At 37.2% G+C, this 19474-nt stretch overlaps 1 protein-coding gene across 2 annotated transcripts in view; it reads right to left on the bottom strand.

The window, feature by feature from the left end:
- The window catches only part of MOSPD2 (motile sperm domain containing 2), a 61717-nt gene that overhangs the window by 22385 nt on the left and 19858 nt on the right, over nt 1-19474 (bottom strand). For both annotated transcript variants that reach the window (XM_082865292.1, XM_082865293.1), the window contains exons 6-8: nt 17239-17299; nt 14674-14712; nt 9292-9416 (exon numbers count right to left, since the gene is read on the bottom strand). In XM_082865292.1, the coding sequence (XP_082721418.1) occupies nt 9292-9416; nt 14674-14712; nt 17239-17299 (225 nt within the window). The remainder of the gene's footprint in view (nt 1-9291; nt 9417-14673; nt 14713-17238; nt 17300-19474) is intronic.

The raw sequence follows: 19474 nt of genomic DNA, 5'->3' as shown, positions 1-19474 counted from the left end.
TGAAATTTAAAACAAAGCAAGCATTTTGAAACAGCAAGGGTAAAAGCAGGATGTGGTGTGGGACAACTGGCCAGCCATCTGTAAAAGAACGAAATTGGATCTTCAGCTCATTCTTTTTTTAAAAAAAAAAATTACTTTTTATTTTTTTGGCTGTGTCGGGTCCTAGTTGTGGCATGTGGGATCTTTCGTTGCAGTGCACGGACTTCTCTCTAGTTGTGGCGTGTGGGTTTTCTCTCTCTAGCTGTTTTACACGGGCTCTAGGGTGCACGGGCTCTGCAGTTGTGGTGCACGGGCTCCAGAGTGCATGGGCTCTGTAATTTGAGGCATGTGGGCTCTCTCATCGAGGCACACGAGCTCAGTAGTTGTGGCGCGTGGGCTTAGGTGCCCTGCAGCACATGGGATCTTAGTCCCCCAACCAGGGATCGAACCCGTGTCCCCTGCATTGGAAGGTGGATTCTTTACCACTGGACCACCAGGGAAGTCCCTGGCTCATTCTTTATACCAAAAACAATTTCAGATGTATGAAAGCTTTAAATGTATATGTGTATTTTTAAAAAAACGACATAAGCTCCAGAACAACACATAGGAGGATTAAAAAAACAACAAAAACCCAAAAACACAAAACCTAAGTAAGGGAAGGCCTTTTCTAAGTAAAACATGAAACCCAGAAGGCATAAAAATATGGACAAAAAATGAGCATGCCAAAATGAAACGTTTGTGATTGAGGGCCGAGACAAGATGGCAGAGTAGAAGGACATGAGCTCACCTCCTCTCATGAAAACACCAAAATCACAACTAACTGCTAAACAAACATTGACAAAAAAACACTGGAACCTACCAAAAAAGATATTCTACATCCAAAACCAAGAAGCCATAATGAGACGATAGGAGGGGTGCAATCACGATAAAATCAAATTCCATACCTGCTGGGTGGGCTACCCACAAACTGGAAAATAATTAGATAGCAGAGGTTCTCCCACAGGAGTGAAAGTCCCGAGCCCCACATCAGGCTGCCCAGCCTGAGGGTTTGGCATCAGGAGGAGCCCCCAAAAGCATCTGGCTTTGAAGGCCAACAGGGTTTGATCACAGGAATTCCACAGGACTGGGGGAAACAGAAACTCCACTCTTGGAGGACGCACATAAGGTCTGATAAGCACCAGGACCCACAGGTAAAAGCAGTGACCTCATAGGAGCCTGGGCCAGACCTACCTCCTAGTACTGGAGGGTCTCCTTATGAGGTGGGGGGCAGCTGTGGCTCACTGTGGGGACAAAGACACTACTGGTGGTAGTTCTGGGGAGTGCTCATTGGCGTGAGCTCTCCTGGAGGCTGCCATTTTCTCACCAAGACCTGGCCCCACCCAACACCCTGCAGGGTCCAGTGCTGGGATGCCTCAGGCCTAACAACCAACACAGTGGGAACACAGCCCCACCCATCAGCAGACATCTGCCTAAAGTCTTCCTGAGCCCACAGCTGCTCACCAGAGGGACAAGACCCAGCTCCGTATACCAATGGGCAGGAACCAGTACCTCCCAACAGGAAACCTGCACAAGCCTCTTAAATAAATGGTTTTTTTTTTTTTGGCCGCACCGTGTGGCTTGAAGGATCTTAGTTTCCCCAACCAGGGACTGAATGTGCACCCTCAGTAGTGAAAGCATGGACTCCTAACCACCGGACCGCCAGGGAATTCCCTGCAAAAGCCTCTTAGACTGGCCTCATCCACCAGGGGGCAGACAGAAGAAGCAAGGAGAACTACAACCCTGTAGGCTGTGGAACAGAAATCACAATCACAGCATGTTAGACAAAATGAGACCAGCAGAGGATTATGTCCCAGATGAAGGAACAAGATAAAAACCCCAGAAAAACAACTACATGAAGTGGAGATAGGCAATCTACCCGAAAAAGAATGCAGAGTAATGACAGTAAAGTCGATCCAAGATCTCGGAAAAATAATGCAAGCACAGACCAAGAAGACACAAGAAATGTTTAATAAAGAGCTAGAATACCTAAAGAAAAAACAAACACAGAGGAACAATATGATAACTGAAATGAAAAATACACTAGAAGGAATGAAGAGCAGAATAAATGAGGCAGAAGAACAGATGAAGTGGAAGACAGAATGGTGGAAATCACTGCCACGAAACAGAAGAGAGAAAAAAGAAAAGAAATGAGGACAGTCTGCGAGACCTCTGTGACAATATTAAATGCACCAACATTCACATTAAAGGGGTGCCAGAAGGACGAGAAAGGACCTGAGAAAATGTTTGAAGAAATAATAGCTGAAAACTTCCCTAACATGGGAAAGGAAATAGTCACCCATGTCCAGGAAGTGCCGAGAGTCCCACGCAGGATAAACCCAAGGAGGAACACCCCGAGACACATATTAATGAAGCTGACAAAAATTAAACACAAAGACAAAATATTAAAAGCAATGAATAACATACAAGGGAACTCCCAGAAGGTTATCAGCTGATTTTTCAGCAGAAACTCTGCAGACCAGAAGGGAGTGGCACGATATATTTAAAGAGATGAAAGGGAAAAACCTACAACCAAGATTACTCTATCCAGCAAGGATCTCATTCAGATTCAACGGAGAAATCAAAAGCATTACAGACAGGGCTTCCCTGGTGGCGCAGTGGCTGAAAGTCCGCCTGCCGATGCAGGGGACACGGGTTCGTGCCCCGGTCCGGGAAGATCCCACATGCCGCGGAGTGGCTGGGCCCGTGAGCCATGGCCGCTGAGCCTGCGCGTCCGGAGCCTGTGCTCCGCAAAGGGAGAGGCCACAACCGTGAGTGGCCCGTGTACCGCAAAAAAAAAAAAAAAAAAGCATTACAGACAAGCAAAAGCTAAGAGAATTCTGCACCAGCAGACCAGCTTTGCAACAAATGCTAAAGGAACTTCTCTAGATGGGGGGAAAAAAGGCCACAACTAGAAACAAGAAAATTATGAATGGAAAAGCTCACTGGTAAAGGCAAACTAACAGTAAAGGTAGGAAATAATCCACACACAAATATGCTATCAAAACCATTAATCATGAGAAGAGGGAAGTACAAACGCAGGATATTGGAAATGCATTTGAAATTAAAAGACCAGCAACTTAAAACAATCTTATTCGTATACAGACTGCTATATCAAAACATGGTAACGGCAAACCAAAAATCTGCAATAGACACACACAAAGGAAAAAGGAATCCAAACACAACAATAAAGTAAGTCACCATATCACAAGAGAACAAAAGAGGAAGGGGAGAAAAAAGACATACAAAAACAAATGGAAAAAACAATTAACAAAATGGCATTAAGAAGCGAATTCCCTGACGGTCGAGTGCATAGGACTTGGTGCTTTCACTGTCATGGCCTGGGTTCAATCCCTGGTTGGGGAACTAAGATCCTGCAAGTGATGCAGCATGGCCAAAAAAATAAAATAAAAAATGGCAATAAGAACATACATACAGATAATTACTTTAAATGTAAATGGATTAAATGCTCAAACCAAAAGACATAGACTGGCTGAATGGATACAAACCCATATATATGCTGTCTACAAGAGACCCACTTCAAATCTAGGGACATACAGACTGAAAGTGAGGGGACTGAAAAAGGTATTCCATGCAAATGGAAATCAAAAGAAAGCTGGAGTGCCAATACTCATATCAGACAAAATAGACTTTAAACTAAAGACTGTTACAAGAGACAAAGAAGGACACTACATAATGATCAAGGGATCAATCAAAGAAGATATAACAATTGTAAATATATATGCACCCAACTTAGGAGCACCTCGATACATAAGGCAAATGTAACAGACATAAAAGGGGAAATTGACAGTAACACAATAATCATGGGGGACTTTTAACACCTCACATCAATGGACAGATCATCCAGACAGAAAATCAATAAGGAAACACAGGCCTTAAATGACACATTAGACCAGATAGACTTAACTGATATTTATAGAGCATTCCATCCAAAAGCAGCAGAATACACATTCTTCTCAAGTACACGGGAAACACTCTCCAGGATTGATCACATGCTGGACCACAAAGTGAGCCTTGGTAAATTTAAGAAAACTGAAATCATATCAACAATCTTCTCCAACCACAATGCTATGAGACAGACATCAACTACAAGAAAAAAACCGTAAAAAACACAAACACGTGGAATTTAAATATGCTAATAAACAACCAATGGATCACTGAATTAATCAATGAGGAAATCAAAAAATACCTAGAGACAATGACAATGAAAACACAAAGATCCAAAACCCATGGGAAGCGGCAAAGCAATTCTAAGAGGGAAGTTTACAGCAATACAATCTTACCTTAATGAAACAAGAAAAATCTCAAAGGAACAACCTAACCTTACCCCTAAAGCAACTAGAAAGAGAAGAACAAACAAAACCCAAAGCTAACAGAAGGAAACAAATCATAAAGATCAGAGCAGAAATAAATGAAATAGAGATGAAGACAACAACAGAAAAGATCAATGAAACCAAAAGATGGTTCTTTGAGAAAATAAACAAAATTGATAAACCTTTAGCCAGACTCATCAAGAAAAAAAGGGAGAGGGCTCAGATCAATAAAATTAGAAATGAAAAAGGAGAAATTACAACAAACACCACAGAAATACAAAGGATCACAAGAGACTATTACAAGCAACTATATGCCAATAAAATGGACAACCTAGAAGAAATGGGCAAATTCTTAGAAATGTACAATCTCCAAAGAATGAACCAGGAAGAAATAGAAAATATAAACAGACCAATCACAAGTACTGAAATGGAAACTGTGATTTAAAAATTCCCAAGAAACAAAACTCCAGGACCAGATGGCTTCATAGGTGAATTCTATAAAACATTTAGAGAAGAGCTAACAACTATCCTTCTGAAACTATTCCAAAATACTGCACAGTAAAAAACACTCCCAAACTCATTCTATGAGGCCCCCATCACCCTGGTACCAAAACCAGACAAAGATATCAAAAAAACAAAATCACAGGCCAATATCACTGATGAACATTGATGTAAAAATCCTCAACAAAATACTAGCAAACTGAATCCAACAATACATTAAAAGGATCATATAGCAAGATCAAGTAGGATTTATCCAAAGGGATGCAAGGATTTTTAATATCCACAAGTCAATAAGTGTGATACACCAAACTGACAAACCGAAGAATAAAAACCATATGATCACCTCAATAGATGCAGAAAAAGCTTTTGACAAAATTCAACACCCATTTATGATAAAAAAACTCTCCAGAAGGTGGGCATAAAGGGAACGTACCTCCACATAATAAAAGGCATTTATGACAAACCTACAGCTAACATCATACTCAATGGTGAAAAGCTGAAAGCATTACCTCTAAGATCAGGAACAAGACAAGCGTGTGCACTCTCACCACTTTTATACAACACTGCTGTGTACAGGACTTCCAAAACTATCAGAGAAGATAAAAGGAATCCAAAATGGAAAAGAAGTAAAACTGTCAACTGTTTGCAGATGAAATGATAATATACATAGAGAATCCTAAAGATGCTACCAGAAAACTTACTAGAGCTCATCCATGAATTCAGTAAAGGTGCAGGATACAAAATTAATATACAGAAATCTCTTGCATCCCTATACACTAACAATGAAAGATCAGAAAGAGAAATCAAGGAAACAATCCCATTTACCATTACATCAAAAAGAATAAAATACCTAGGAATAAACCTACGTAAGGAAGCAAAAGACCTGTACTCTGAAAACTGTAAGGCGCTGATAAAAGAAACTGAAGATGACACAAACAGATGGAAAGATGTACCATGTTCTTGGACTGGAAGAATCAATACTGTCAAAATGACTACACTACCCAAGGCAATCTACAGATTCAATGCAATTCGTATCAAATTACCAATGGCATTTTCCACAGAACAAAAAATTAAAAAATTTGTATGGATACACAAAAGACCCCAAATATCCAAAGCAATCTGGAGACTATACTACAAAGCTACAGTAATGAAAACACTACGGTACTGGCATAAAAACAGAAATATAGATCAATGCAACAGGATAGGAAGTCCAGAAATAAACACACCAACCTACGGTCAACTAAACTAGGACAAAGGAGGCAAGACAGTCTCTTGAGTAAATGGTGCTGGGAAAACTGGACAGCTACATGTAAAAGAACGAAATTAGAACACTCTCTAACACCATACACAAAAGTAAACTCAAAATGGATCAAAGACCTAAATGTAAGACCAGATACCATAAAACTCTTAGAAGAAAACATAGGCAGAACACTCTCTGACATAAATTGCAGCGATATCTTTTTTGTTCCACCACCTAGAGTAATAAAAATGAAAATAAAGAAATAGGACCTGATTACACTTACAAGCTTTTGCACAACAAAGGAAACCAAAACCAAAAAGACAACCCACAGATTGGGAGAAAATATTTGTAAACAAAGCAACCAACAAGGGATTAATGTCCAAAATATACAAACAGCTCATGCAGTTAAAAAAACAAACAAACAAAATAACCCAATCAAAGAATGGGCAGAAGATCTAAATAGACATTTCTCCAAAGAAGATATACAGATGGCCAAGAAGTACATTAAAAGATGCTCAACATAACTAATTATTAGAGAAATGCAAATCAAAACTACAATGAGGTATCAGCTCACACTGGTCAGAATGGCCATCATTTTTTTAAAAAAATCTACAAATCATAAATGCTGGAGAGGGTGTGGAGAAAAGGGAACCCTCCTGCACTGTTGGTGGGAATGAAAGTTGGTACAACCATTATGGAGAATAGTATGGAGGTTCCTTACAAAACTAAAAATAGAACTACCATATGATCCAGCAATCCCACTTCCTGGGCTATATCCAGAGAAAACCATAATTTGAAAAGATACATGTACCCCAACGTTCACTGCAGCACTATTTGCAATAGCCAAGACATGGAAGCAACCTAAATGCCCAAGAGAGGAATGGATAAAGAAGATGTGCTACATATATATAAAGGAATATTACTCAGCCATAAAAGGAAAGAATTAATGCCATTTGCAGCAACATGGATGGACTTAGAGATGATCATACTAAGTGAAGTCAGACAGAGAAAGACAAGAATCACATGATGTGACTTATATGTGGAATCTAATAAAAAATGATACAAATGAACTTATTTACAAAACAGAAACAGACTCACAGATCTCGAAATCAAGCTTACGGTTACCAAAGGGGAAACATGGGGGTAGTGATAAATTAGGAGATTGGGATTAACATATACACACTACTATATATAAAACAGATAAGTAACAAGGACCTACTGTATAGCACAGGGAACTCTACTCAACACTCTGTAATATATGGGAAAAGAATCTGAAAAAGAATGGATATATATGTATATATATGTATAACTGATTCACTTGGCTGTACACCTGAAACTTACACAACATTTTAAAGCAACTATACTCCAATAAAAGTTAAAAAAAAAAAGAAATAATTGGATGTTTAAGGGGGAAAAAAGAAACATATTTTCAGCCACCTTTAATGGCCATCATTCAGTAATAATAGAGACTTTTCATTTGCTTTTTCAGATGTCTGGGAATCAAGATACTCGTAACCAGTTTAAGGTCCAATTTGGCTGAAGAAATTATTGTGCATGTCTGTATAGGAAAAATTCAATTTTCTGTTACCCCCACCCCACCCAGTTTCTCTTGCAGTGAGTTGAAGTGTGTTGGGAGTTCTGTGGAGGATTATGTTGAGTTCTGATAGTCTGGAAACAGAATCTTAGACCTAAGGATAATATATATTTGTTATCCTTTAAAATAAATCTGAGTCTCAGATCATAAGTGTTGTCTAAGGACTTTGTACTATTTCTTCTTTTCTTTTTTTTCCTTTTTAAAATCATCTTTAGCTGGTTGCCAAAAGCTGCTGAGAACTTTCTGTATAACACATCATCCTCGTGGAGAGTAAGAGTAAATTGTGGGGCTTCCCTGGTGGCGCAGTGCTTGAGAGTCTGCCTGCCGATGCAGGGGACGCGGGTTCGTGTCCCGGTCCGGGAGGATCCCACGTGCCGCGGAGCGGCTGGGCCCGTGAGCCATGGCCGCTGAGCCTGCGCGTCTGGAGCCTGTGCTCCGCGGCGGGAGGGGCCACAGCAGTGAGAGGCCCGCGTACCGCAAAAAAAAAAAAAAAAAAAAGAGTAAATTGTGGTTCAGATATTTTATTCAGTCGCTAAGAGATGATCTTTGATAGGTTCCAGATGTATTGTACAAATAAAATATGTACTATAAAAATAAAAGATTGATAGCTCCCCCCAAAAAATATTGGTTCAACTTTTTTAAAATGAAAGAAAACAAAGAAAAGCACACACGAAAACTTTTCATTTTGCTAGTCCTTTGGTTTTAGTTGAATACAATTTTGCCAGTACAAAGTAGATTGTAAAAATCAAATAATTGAAATATTAATCAAATTAACCCAAAGCGTACCAAATCCATAGGTTTCACAGTTTATTTAAAAAAGTCATTATCCAAATATGTTTCATTGTTATGGAGTATTAAAAATTTAACATATATCTACTTACTCCTGGTCTCTTACTTCTAAGTAGTAAGATTATTTCCAAAAAATGGAAATGACAGTATATATTAAAAACTGTTCAACAATAAACAACTGGAAGCAAACTAAAGACACATCAAAAGGAAATTAAATAACTTATGGTTATTCCTTAAACAATTTATGGTTCATCTCTAGACACTGGAATACTATGCAGCCATAAACAAGAGTAAGACAGCTTATCACATATTAATTTAGAATGATCTGTAAGACGTGAAGAAAAAAGCAGGATACACAATAGTGTATAAATACACTACTTTTTTAAAACAGATGGGAGGGAGAAAGAATTATATATATACTATAGTTGCTTATATATGTATTGCATATTTACTATAGTTGCTTATATAGGTAACAAAGATCCCTGGAAATAAAAATAAGAAATGAAACTAGGGAGGGGAACAGTGTGGTTGGCATAGCAGTCCAAAGACTTTTTACTGAATACTTGTTTCTGAATACTTTTACTCCATAGGTTTCAGTTTAGAACCATGTAAAGACATGACCTATTCACAAATAAACATTTAACAACTTGAAAACTTAAATAAAAAGTGTCTGTAACACTGCTTGCTATTTTACGATATCTATGATTTTTCTTAGGATGGTAAGATATTGCTTTTCCTTTTTCCTTGAGGAAAGAGTACAGCCTCATGTGCCATGACCCAGTCTTATTTTAGAAACAGGTTTCAAGTACTGTACTTACAGTTCCGCCCATGTGAAGAGGCAGGTATTCTACACTGACATAGTCTTGGACGTCATTTTTACTTGTAAACTTCAACAAACTCACTGCTTCTGGACCAAGCCAGGATTTCACAATTTTGAAAGCAGCTGAAGAAAAAACAGTCACTTCATTAAATTCCTTTCATTCTCTTTCTCGATTTACTTACTGTATGTGCTAACCCACGTCCTCTGAAATTAGTTCAGGCTAAAATCTGTTAATATGTATTTTTCCATGGCACAGTACTTAATTCACATTCTCTAATCTCTGTAGGCATCTACATTTTGACTGTCCCTTGTGGGTTTCAAATGTTCCAGGAAGATTCAGGAAGATTAAATTATCCTGATGTTCATTAATAAACCTATCAGGGTTTTGGCCTCTGTACAAATCCATCAATGATCCCAACTACTAAGATTTCCAGACAATGAATCAAACAGCATTGTGATTCACTAATATGTACAATAGTATGAGAAGAGTCGTTTGCCTTATGCCTCTCTGATAAACCCCCAATCTGAAAAACCTTCTCAAATGAGAAGTCAGAAAGAGAAAAAAGCGGGCTTCCTCATTATGCGTGAGCCAGACCCAGACTTTCCATCCTAAGCCTGAACTTCTGTGCCTTTCTCCCAAGCCCTGCAGCTTAGAACTGTGACGAGCTTATAGAATCCGCAAGAATAAACTGTTATCAAACACAGCTGTTTAGTAATTACAATTTTGTTCTGTCATGCCATTCTGATTTACTTAAACTTTTAAACCTCGTTTCCATCATGACTTTCTCAGCACATTTTAAAGGAATTAAAAGAGAAATCCAGCATTAAATTTTCAGAAGTGTCAATGAAAAAAAATCAGGAAATAAAACCGCATGATAAAGATTAAACAGTGGTTCAGAAAATTGCATTTTTACTTTGGCTAATTGTGCTTAAAATTTTTTTACATAACATTTACATTTTCATTAATTTCAATTTAAAAAGTCTGAGTTGACATGTTTGAAGCTATGCTACTTGAATTAACTGAAGTGCAAAATCTGACTTTTTATAACAGCTTTATGGAGATAAAACTTACATATCATAAAATTCACCCTTTTAAAGTATACACATCAATGTTTTTTATTTAGTATATTCACAGAGTTGTGTAACCCATCACCACTATCTAATTTTAGAACACTGTCATCACACCGAAAAGAAATCTGCCCCCACTGGCAATCTCTCCTTATCCTCCCTTCTCCCATTCCCTGGCAACCACTAATCTAGTTTCTGTCTTTATGGATTTGCTCATTTTGTATAAATGGAATCATGCAACATGTGTTTTTTTTCATACTGGCTTTGTTCACTCAGCATGTTGAGGTTCATCTATGATGTAGCATGTATCAGTATTTAATTCCTTTTTATGGCTGAATAACTTTCCATTTTATGGATATGTAACATTTGTTTATCCATTTATCAACTGATGAACTTTGGATTGTTTCCACTTTTCACTATTATGAATAATGCTACCAAGAACATTTGTGTACAACTCTTTGTGTAGACGTTTTCAATTCTCTTGGGGATATACCTAGGAGTGGAATTGCTGGGTCACATGGTAATTCTATGTTTAATGTTTTCAGGAACCGCCAAACTGTTTTTCCACAGTGGCTGCACCATTTAACACGCTCACCAGCAATGTATGAGGGCTCCAATTTCTCCACATCATTATCAACACTTGTTACTTTAGTCTTTTTAATTACAGCCATCCTAGTAGGTATGAAGTAGTATCTCATTCGGTTTTTACTTGCATTTCTCTAATGACTAATGATGTTGAGCATCTTTTATGTATTTATTGCCCATTTGCATATCTTCTTTGGAAAAATGTCTATTAAAATCTTTCACCCATTTTAATTTGGCCATTTGTCGTTTTACTGTTGCATTATAAAAGTTATTTATGTATTCTAGACCTAAGTCCCTCATCAGATGTCTTCTGTGTAAATATTTTCTTCCATTCTGAGAGTTGTCTTTTTACCTTCTTGATGGTGTCCCTTGAGGTACACAAGTTTTCAATTTTAATGAAGTACAATGTATCTATTCTTCTGTTGCTTGTGCTTTCTTGGTGTCATACCTAAGAAACCACTGCCTACTCCAAAGTCATATAGATTTACTCCTATGTTTTTTCCTAAGAGTTTTATAATTTTAACTCTGACCCATTTTGAGTTAATTTTTGTATATGATGGAAGGTAGAGGTCCAACTTCATTCTTTTGAATGTGGATATTCGGTTGTCCCGGTACCATTTATTAAAAAGACTAATCTTTCTCCACCTAACTGTCTGGGCACCATTGTTAACAAATCAATTAATCATAAATGTTATGGTTTATTTCTGGACTTTCAATTCTGTTTTACTGATCTATGTGTCTATTCTGATGTCCACACCACAACATCTTAATTATTATAGCTTTGTAGTGAGTTTTCAAACTAAGAGGTACAGGACCTCCCTGGTGGTCCAGTCGTTAAGAACCTATCTTGCAATACAAGGGACGCTGGTTCAACCCCCGGTTAGGGAACTAAGATCCCACATGCTGTGGGGCGACTAAGCCCACACATCACAACTAGAGACCCCGTATGCCGCAACTACAAAGCCCATGTGCTCTGGAGCCGGTGCGCCACAACGAGAGAGAAGCCTGTGCACTGCAACAAAGAGCCAGCGCACTGCAATGAGAACAAAAGATCCTGTGTGCCTCAACTAAGACCCAATCCAGCCAAAAAAAAAAAAAAATCAAGAGGTGTGAGTCCTTCCATTTCACTGTTCTTTTTCAAGATTATTTTTACTACTCTGGGTCTCTTGTATTTCCATATGAATTTAAGGACAAACTTGTCAATTTCTGTAAAAAAAAAAAAAAAAGTGGGGGAGGCAGCTGGGATTTTGACAGGGACTGCATTGAATCTTAGCAATATTAGGTCTTCTAATCTATTAACAAGAGATGAGTATTTACTTAGGTCTTGCATTTCCTTCAATGGTGTTTTGTAGTTTTCAGCATGAGTCTTCAACTTCTTTTATTATTTCTAAGTATTTTGTTCTTTGTGATGCTATTATAAATGGAATTGTTTAATTTCATTTTTGTATTATTGATTGCCAGTGTACAGAAATACAACTGGTTTTGTGTATTGACTTTGTATCCTGCCACCTTGCTGAACTCATTTATTAGTTCTAATAGGCTTTTGTGTGTGTGTGTGTGTATTCCTTAAACGTTTCCATATAGAAGATGTCACCTGCATATATAGATAGTATGACTTCTTCTTTTCCAATCTGGATGCTTTTTCTTTCTTTTTCTTGCCAAAGTGCCCTGGCAATGTAAGTGGTAAGAGCTGACAACCTTATCTTGTTCCTGATCTTAGGGGGGAAAATATTCATTCTTTTATTGCTAAGTATGATGTTAGCCGTGGGTTTTCATAGATGTTGGTTTTACATAGATGCCCTTTATCGGGGTGAGGAAATTCTCTTCTGTGAAAAATTAACTTTACCCAAAGAAAGGTCTGGCCTTTACCCTCAGCTTCTGGAGGTAACCTTCATGCCTGTTGGAGTGTCTTTGTTTGCCTAGGGACCCTGAGTCACACTGGAACAATACAATTTAGGGTGGGGGCTTTGGGTCACACAGTATCTGTAGACCTCTGGAGAGACTGGAGACTGAGATGAACCATGTGATAAACTGGTCAGGCCTAGGAAATGGAGCCCCAATAAAAACTCTGAACACTGAGGTTTGGGTGAGCTTCCCTGTTTGAAAATACTTCATGAGCACTGTCACATATTGATGACGGGAAAGTAACACACTCCACATTTGGTACTTCCCTGGATTTTACCATATGTTTTTCTTTTTTACCCTTGGCTGATTTTAATCTGAATTGTTTCCTGGTAATAAACCATAACTTTGAGTACAATAGCTTTCAGTGAGTTCTGTGAATGATTCCAGTAAACCTGAGGGTAGTTTTGGAAACCCCTTGAACTTACAATTAGTGTCATAAGTGAGGGTAGTCTTGTGTGAACTACTGTGATCCAACTAACTTGGCAGTTGTCCCAACTCTTTGAACCTTCTATTCCTAGTTTCTTGGGTGCTTTTATCAGGAGAGTATAGTGGATTTTGTCAAATACTTTTTGTGTCTATTAAGATGATCATGTGGTTTTTTTTCTTTAGTCTATTAATATGTTGGATAACTGGTTGATTTTCATATGTTCAACCAACTTTGCATTTCTGAGATAAATCCCACTTGATCATAGTATATAATCCTTTTTATATGCTGCTAGATTCGGTTTGTTACTTTATTGAAGGCTGGTCCATTTATATTCATAAGGGATATTAGTCTGATATTAGTTTTCTTTTTCTGTGATGTTTATTATTAGGGATATACTTGCCTCATAAAATGAGTTGGGAAGTGTTTTCTATTTTTTGGAAGAGTTTGAGAAGAACTGGTGTTGATCCTTCTTTATATGTTTAGTAGAATTTACTAGTGAAGCCATTTAGGGTCTTAGCTTTTCTTTGTGAGAAGTTTTTTGATTACTAATTCAATTTCTTTTGTTATACTTCTATTCAGAATCTTGAGTCCATTTCGATAGTTTGTGTCTCTCTAGGAACTTGCCCATTTCATCTAGGTTATCTAATTTCTTGGCACACAACTGTTCACAGTATTCCCTTATAATCCTTTACATTTCTGTAAGGTCAGTAGTAATGTCTCTTCTTTCATTCCTGATTTTAATAATTTGAGTCTTTTTTTCTTCATCAGTTTAGCTAAAGTTTTGTCAATTTTGTTGAACTTTTCAAAGAACCGAGTTTTGATTTCATTGGTTTTCTCTACTGCTTTCTATGTAACAACTGATTGGCAAACATGAATGAAAATGCACATTCTGAAAATAACATTAAATTTACAACCACATCCGAGTTGGTAAAGAATGTTTTTCAATGGTTTAAATTTTTTTTTTTTTGCCAAAAATATATACCATGACTGTCCTAAGGATTATGTGACTATAGAGATTTGGATTAAATTTTAGATTCATCCCATTTTCTTCCTCAACACCTGAAGCCCATGAGAGAACCTAGCCAAGGTCTGCATTCTGTGACATATCCCATCTGTAGATGACAAACAGGTCTTCTGGCTATAGTTTTACCTGAATGACTGAACATTTTAAAACTGTTTTTAGACAAGACTAATGGGTATCCCCAGAGCCTGGGGGTACAATGCTGGCCCAGTTTGCTTAGGAACAGCCTTTGCATGTTCTAGCTCCAGCCTCTTAAAATTAAACACCAAACACAATAACATTCTTTTTTAAACAACCATAGAAATATGGCTAAATTGGCAAAGAAAAAAAAAATCAGACGTTTTATGTTAGGAAAGTATAAGTAATATACTCACCGTTCATTATCCAAGGCATATCAAAGATCACCATTTTTGCTGAAAGATAAAAAAAATTCATTGTCTGTGACTTAGTACCAAAATAGTAGTCACTTATACCTGGCCTAAAAAAAACTAGTGATCTAAATATATCTAAAAACTGAGATGGATGACTCAGTTTTAATTCCATAAAGTGTGAGTGGTGCTAGAACTAAACTGACTTCTCACAATGGTGAGGGGCTCACCTAGGAGGATGGCTTGTGTGAAATGAATAATGTACTATCACTGACCTTTGGCAAATAGCGTGTTCTTTTATTCATTTATTGCTTTTGTTGTTTGCAGAAAGGTACCAAACAAAATAGTAAGTGGGTAAGTGGAAACTCTGGATGTGGCATGTCATATTAGTGCTAAAGTCCACTGAGCTTTAAAATGATTTCAATGTCTAATTTATGGCTTCAATTCTAGTTTTCTAGATATTATATTGTTAAACCCACTCTGACAGTTGCCCCATTTTTAAGAAATCATTATGTTTTAAGAAACAAAAATGATTTCAACTTTTCTTAATATTATGAGCCTCAGGAAACCAATAATTCCAAAGTATACAGAAATTTTATTTGTATACTTAGATGAAGATATTAAGCAGCCCTATTAACAATTGTGAGAAAGAATCAGAACCCACAGAGGGGATTTTTGATAACAAATTCATTCTTCTATTCCAGATGAATCAAAACATAATTTCATTCTTCCCTGAACAGAGAACTTCCTAGAATGATTATATTAATGTAGGACAAATAATGCACATGTAAGGAACAAGGTACTTGCAAAGAGGTACCCTGGTGCTCAATACCTCAGTCTTCATCTGAGATATGCCTAAAAAGATTTTGACTCAAGATTTTAAGAATATTATATTTCATGACAAATTTTGAAACACGGTCAACTTAAGATTCTATAAAATTCAATGTCTGTGGGCTTCCCTGGTGGCGCAGTGGTTGGGAGTCCACCTGCCGATGCAGGGGACACGGGTTCGTGCCCCGGTCCGGGAGGATCCCACATGCCGCAGAGCGGGTGGGCCCGTGGGCCATGGCCACTGAGCCCACGCATCTGGAGCCTGTGCTCCGCAACGGGAGATGCCACAACAGTGAGAGGCCCATGTACCACAAAAAAAAAAAAAAAAAAAAAAAGAAAAAATCAATGTCTGCAAAACATTATGTAGCTAGAAAAATATATTATCTCTAGTTATTTGGAATGACAGTGTTCAGTTCATCTTGATATACACCCATGAATTTATTAATAGTTTTCTCAAAAGAATCTTAGATGTGTTTTATAAAGTAATAGTAATATTTATGTTCTTTATAAATAGCTCTCCACAAACCCCTTTGGATATTTCAATAAACAAGTGGATATTTTATTTTCATTTTGTACATGAAAGAGAAAAAATCTAATAATCCAGGGCAGTGATTCCCTACTGACCAATGACTGGCACCACTCAGCAAGTCTTAATGAATCAGGGTATATGCCAGATCCAGGAAGAATTCAGAAGGAACAGCAGATCCTACAGGTTCCCCAAACTAGACATTCTCTTTACCTAAAAATGTTCATCAACACTCTCTCTGAAGACATGAGAGCACAGGGCTAGGAGTGGCAATGATCCTCGATATCCACCACGCTTTCTGTCTGTTTCTCACATCACATTAACACTAATGTGAAAGCACGTCAAAATAAAATGACTTAGGCATTTCATGCTGTAGTGTCACCTGAGTCACAAGTCCCCAAAGACGCTAACTGTGGTATTTGCCAGGGGTGTGCCCAGGCAGACCTGTGAGTTTCCACTTCTGATGTCCCTGTTGCCTCTCTTCTGTCTCTTCACTTTCAACCCACTGGGGTTTTTAAAAATATTTGACTGTTTATGGGGAATGGCATCTTGATTTCCCTAGGGGGAAGCCATCATGTAAATCTATTAAGTCAAAAATGAATATATAATATTTAGGAGTTCTTCATTCAGGTAATTAATAGAAGAGTCACAATTAAAAACAAACTCCAAATGCCACCAGATTCAAATGTCGTGCACACTAGTCAAGTGCTTTCTTAATGACAATTTAAAAAAAGCAACTAGAAACACAATGTACTTTACGTATGAGTATTGCTTATCACACAGTATACTTTACTTACCAATATTGCTCATCTGTTTCTTGCATGTAAGAAGTTCCAAATAATATTTAAAATTAATTTCTCAATTGAAAAATTAGTAAAAATGGGATAATCTTGGAAATAAATGTATGTTTTTACGTCTCTCTGTGTGTGTGTGTGTGTGTGTGTGTGTGTGTGTGTGTGTGTGTGACAGGATGGCATGTACACAGATTATAACTTGAACTCTTAAAACTAACTGTAAAGGACAATGATTATTTATGAAAAATTTCTCCTGTATCTACTAGGATATGTACTTCAACTTCTAGAACATATTTAAGCTCTTCACCAGAAAACAATGTCTCAGGTATTAAAGTCTAAAATAATACAAAGCTCCACAATTCTTAGACACTGTCTACGGTTTCGCTATATTGTATTTTTATAAAGGAGGAAGTTACTTACAGAGGTATTTAGGGTAATAAACCTTAAAGCAGTTGATGATGAAGCGTACAAAGTCCATGTCCTAAAAGAAAGATTATACATTTAAATCTTTAAGACTGTCCACATTAGAGAATTTTAGATTGCATATTTCTAAAAGTGATAAATTATTAAATATAAATGAGGTAATTATTAAATTCTTTAAAAAATAGTTCATAAATAAATATTTATATTCCCAGGAGTTAGTTTTTAAGTCATTAAGCTACTTATAATAATCAGTCCTAAAACTGAGTTAAAGAAGTTAGCTTAAACATCATTCATGTTACCCCAGACTAGTTAGATACTTCAGGCTGCTAAGGTAATGTGGCATTATAAAACGGATCTAAAGAGGAACCCCCGGGCTTCCCTAGTGGCGCAGTGGTTGAGAGTTCGCCTGCTGATGCAGGGTACACGGGTTCGTGCCCCGGTCCGGGAGGATCCCACATGCCGCGGAGCGGCTGGGCCCATGAGCCATGGTCGCTGAGCCTGCACGTCCGGAGCCTGCGCTCCGCAACAGGAGAGGCCACAACAGTGAGAGGCCCGCGTACCGCAAAATAAATAAATAAATAAATAAAAAATAAAGAGGAACCCCCATAAAGAAATTCTAAATATCTGTCGAACAATTGAAGAATTATTAGAACAAGTATATAGTTTTCAACCTGACTACTTGGCACGACAATATATATGCATGTTAATTCTGATATGTTTGTTTTTTAAACCTAATTTCTATACCTCATAATAGTCAATAAAATATATTTTATTAATCTTTTATACAACAGTTAATCTGATCATATTGGTGTGCTGTATCTACTTCACTTCTAGCTTCTTTCCTCTTGTGTAGGAGCCTAGAATAAGAATTAGAGTTTTTTCGTTTATATTTAAAGGTTGTTCATTGACTTCAATTTCTAGGAGACACAGTTGACTATTGGTTCTACTGCACTGAACACAGCAACATGAAACTAGATTATTAGGGTTACTATTCACATGGATCATTTCATTCCGTGTGTTTCCACTGGCCACAGGCTGACTTACTGATCAACCATCTTATAAGGACTGTAGGATGAAAGATACAACCAGGCAAACTTAAATCTATCAGTTACTCAAAGGTGAGCTGCCCTAGAGATCTGAGTCTATAAAGTTATTCCTAGCATGTGAGTTGTAGCATCTTTAACGCTAATAAACTGAAAATAAGCATCCATAACTATATTACGTATTTATTATGGGATAAATCCTAGCATACAACAATACCTTTATAACTAATCAGTATATCCACTGTGCACAGAGTTGAATAATTTGTAGTTAAGTAAGAGTCAAAGAAGGTATCTCAAAATAACTAGTTATGTAAAGATTTGGTTACCTAGTATATGATCTGTGGCTTCCAGACTTTGCCCCAAAAGTCTCTGTCCAATATTCTTTTCATCTTTAATTGAATAACCTTGCTTATAAAATCCCAAATTACTGCTAATTCAAGCCAATTTGATAGGATGCCACTGGTGTACGTGTATTAGTGGGTACTACATAAAGAAACTCCGTGAAACCCACTGCTCTGCATTCTGTGAGGATGTTTTCAAGGATGCTATTCATTATCTTGTAAAATGTCTTCCCTTTGAAGACCCATGAAAGACTTTTCTGGATTTCCCTGGCTGTTCAGTGGTTAAGACTCCACGCTTCCAATGCAGGGAGTGCGGGTTTGATCCCTGGTAGGGGAACTAAGATTCCACATGCGTGCAGGCAAAAAATCAATCAATCAAAAAAAATTTTTTTTAATTAAAGAATAAAACTTGAAAAAAAAAAAGAAAGACTTTTCTTCTGGTTCAAGTATCAGAAATAGATAAACTTCCCTAAAATGCTGGGTTTAAAGTATGTCCACTGAGTTATTTTATTTTATTTGTCTTATCTTTACTGGAGTATAATTGCTTTATGATGTTGTGTTCACTGAGTAATTTTAAATGATTCCATTTCTTTCAGGCAAGCTTAAAGCCAAATTAGTGGCCTAACTCTAGTAAATAATTTAAATTTTGACTTGCAATTATGTATACATCTTTAAAGGTTGACTTAAATCTTTTCTGAATTACGAGGGTCATGTATAAACATAATTCAGTAAGATTCTAGTATTTGAAAACATTAATGATTTAACTACTTAGTAATGCAAATAAACTTTATAAATTAAAGATAATGAAACAGTATATAAGTAGCTTGAAAAATAATCAGCTCAATTCCT

Source organism: Leucopleurus acutus (genome assembly GCF_964270905.1).
Source record: "Leucopleurus acutus genome assembly, chromosome: X".
NCBI classification, from domain to species: domain Eukaryota; kingdom Metazoa; phylum Chordata; class Mammalia; order Artiodactyla; family Delphinidae; genus Leucopleurus; species Leucopleurus acutus.
The sequence above is the reverse complement of the archived record's forward strand: the minus strand, read 5'-3'. Positions and strand labels throughout refer to the sequence as shown.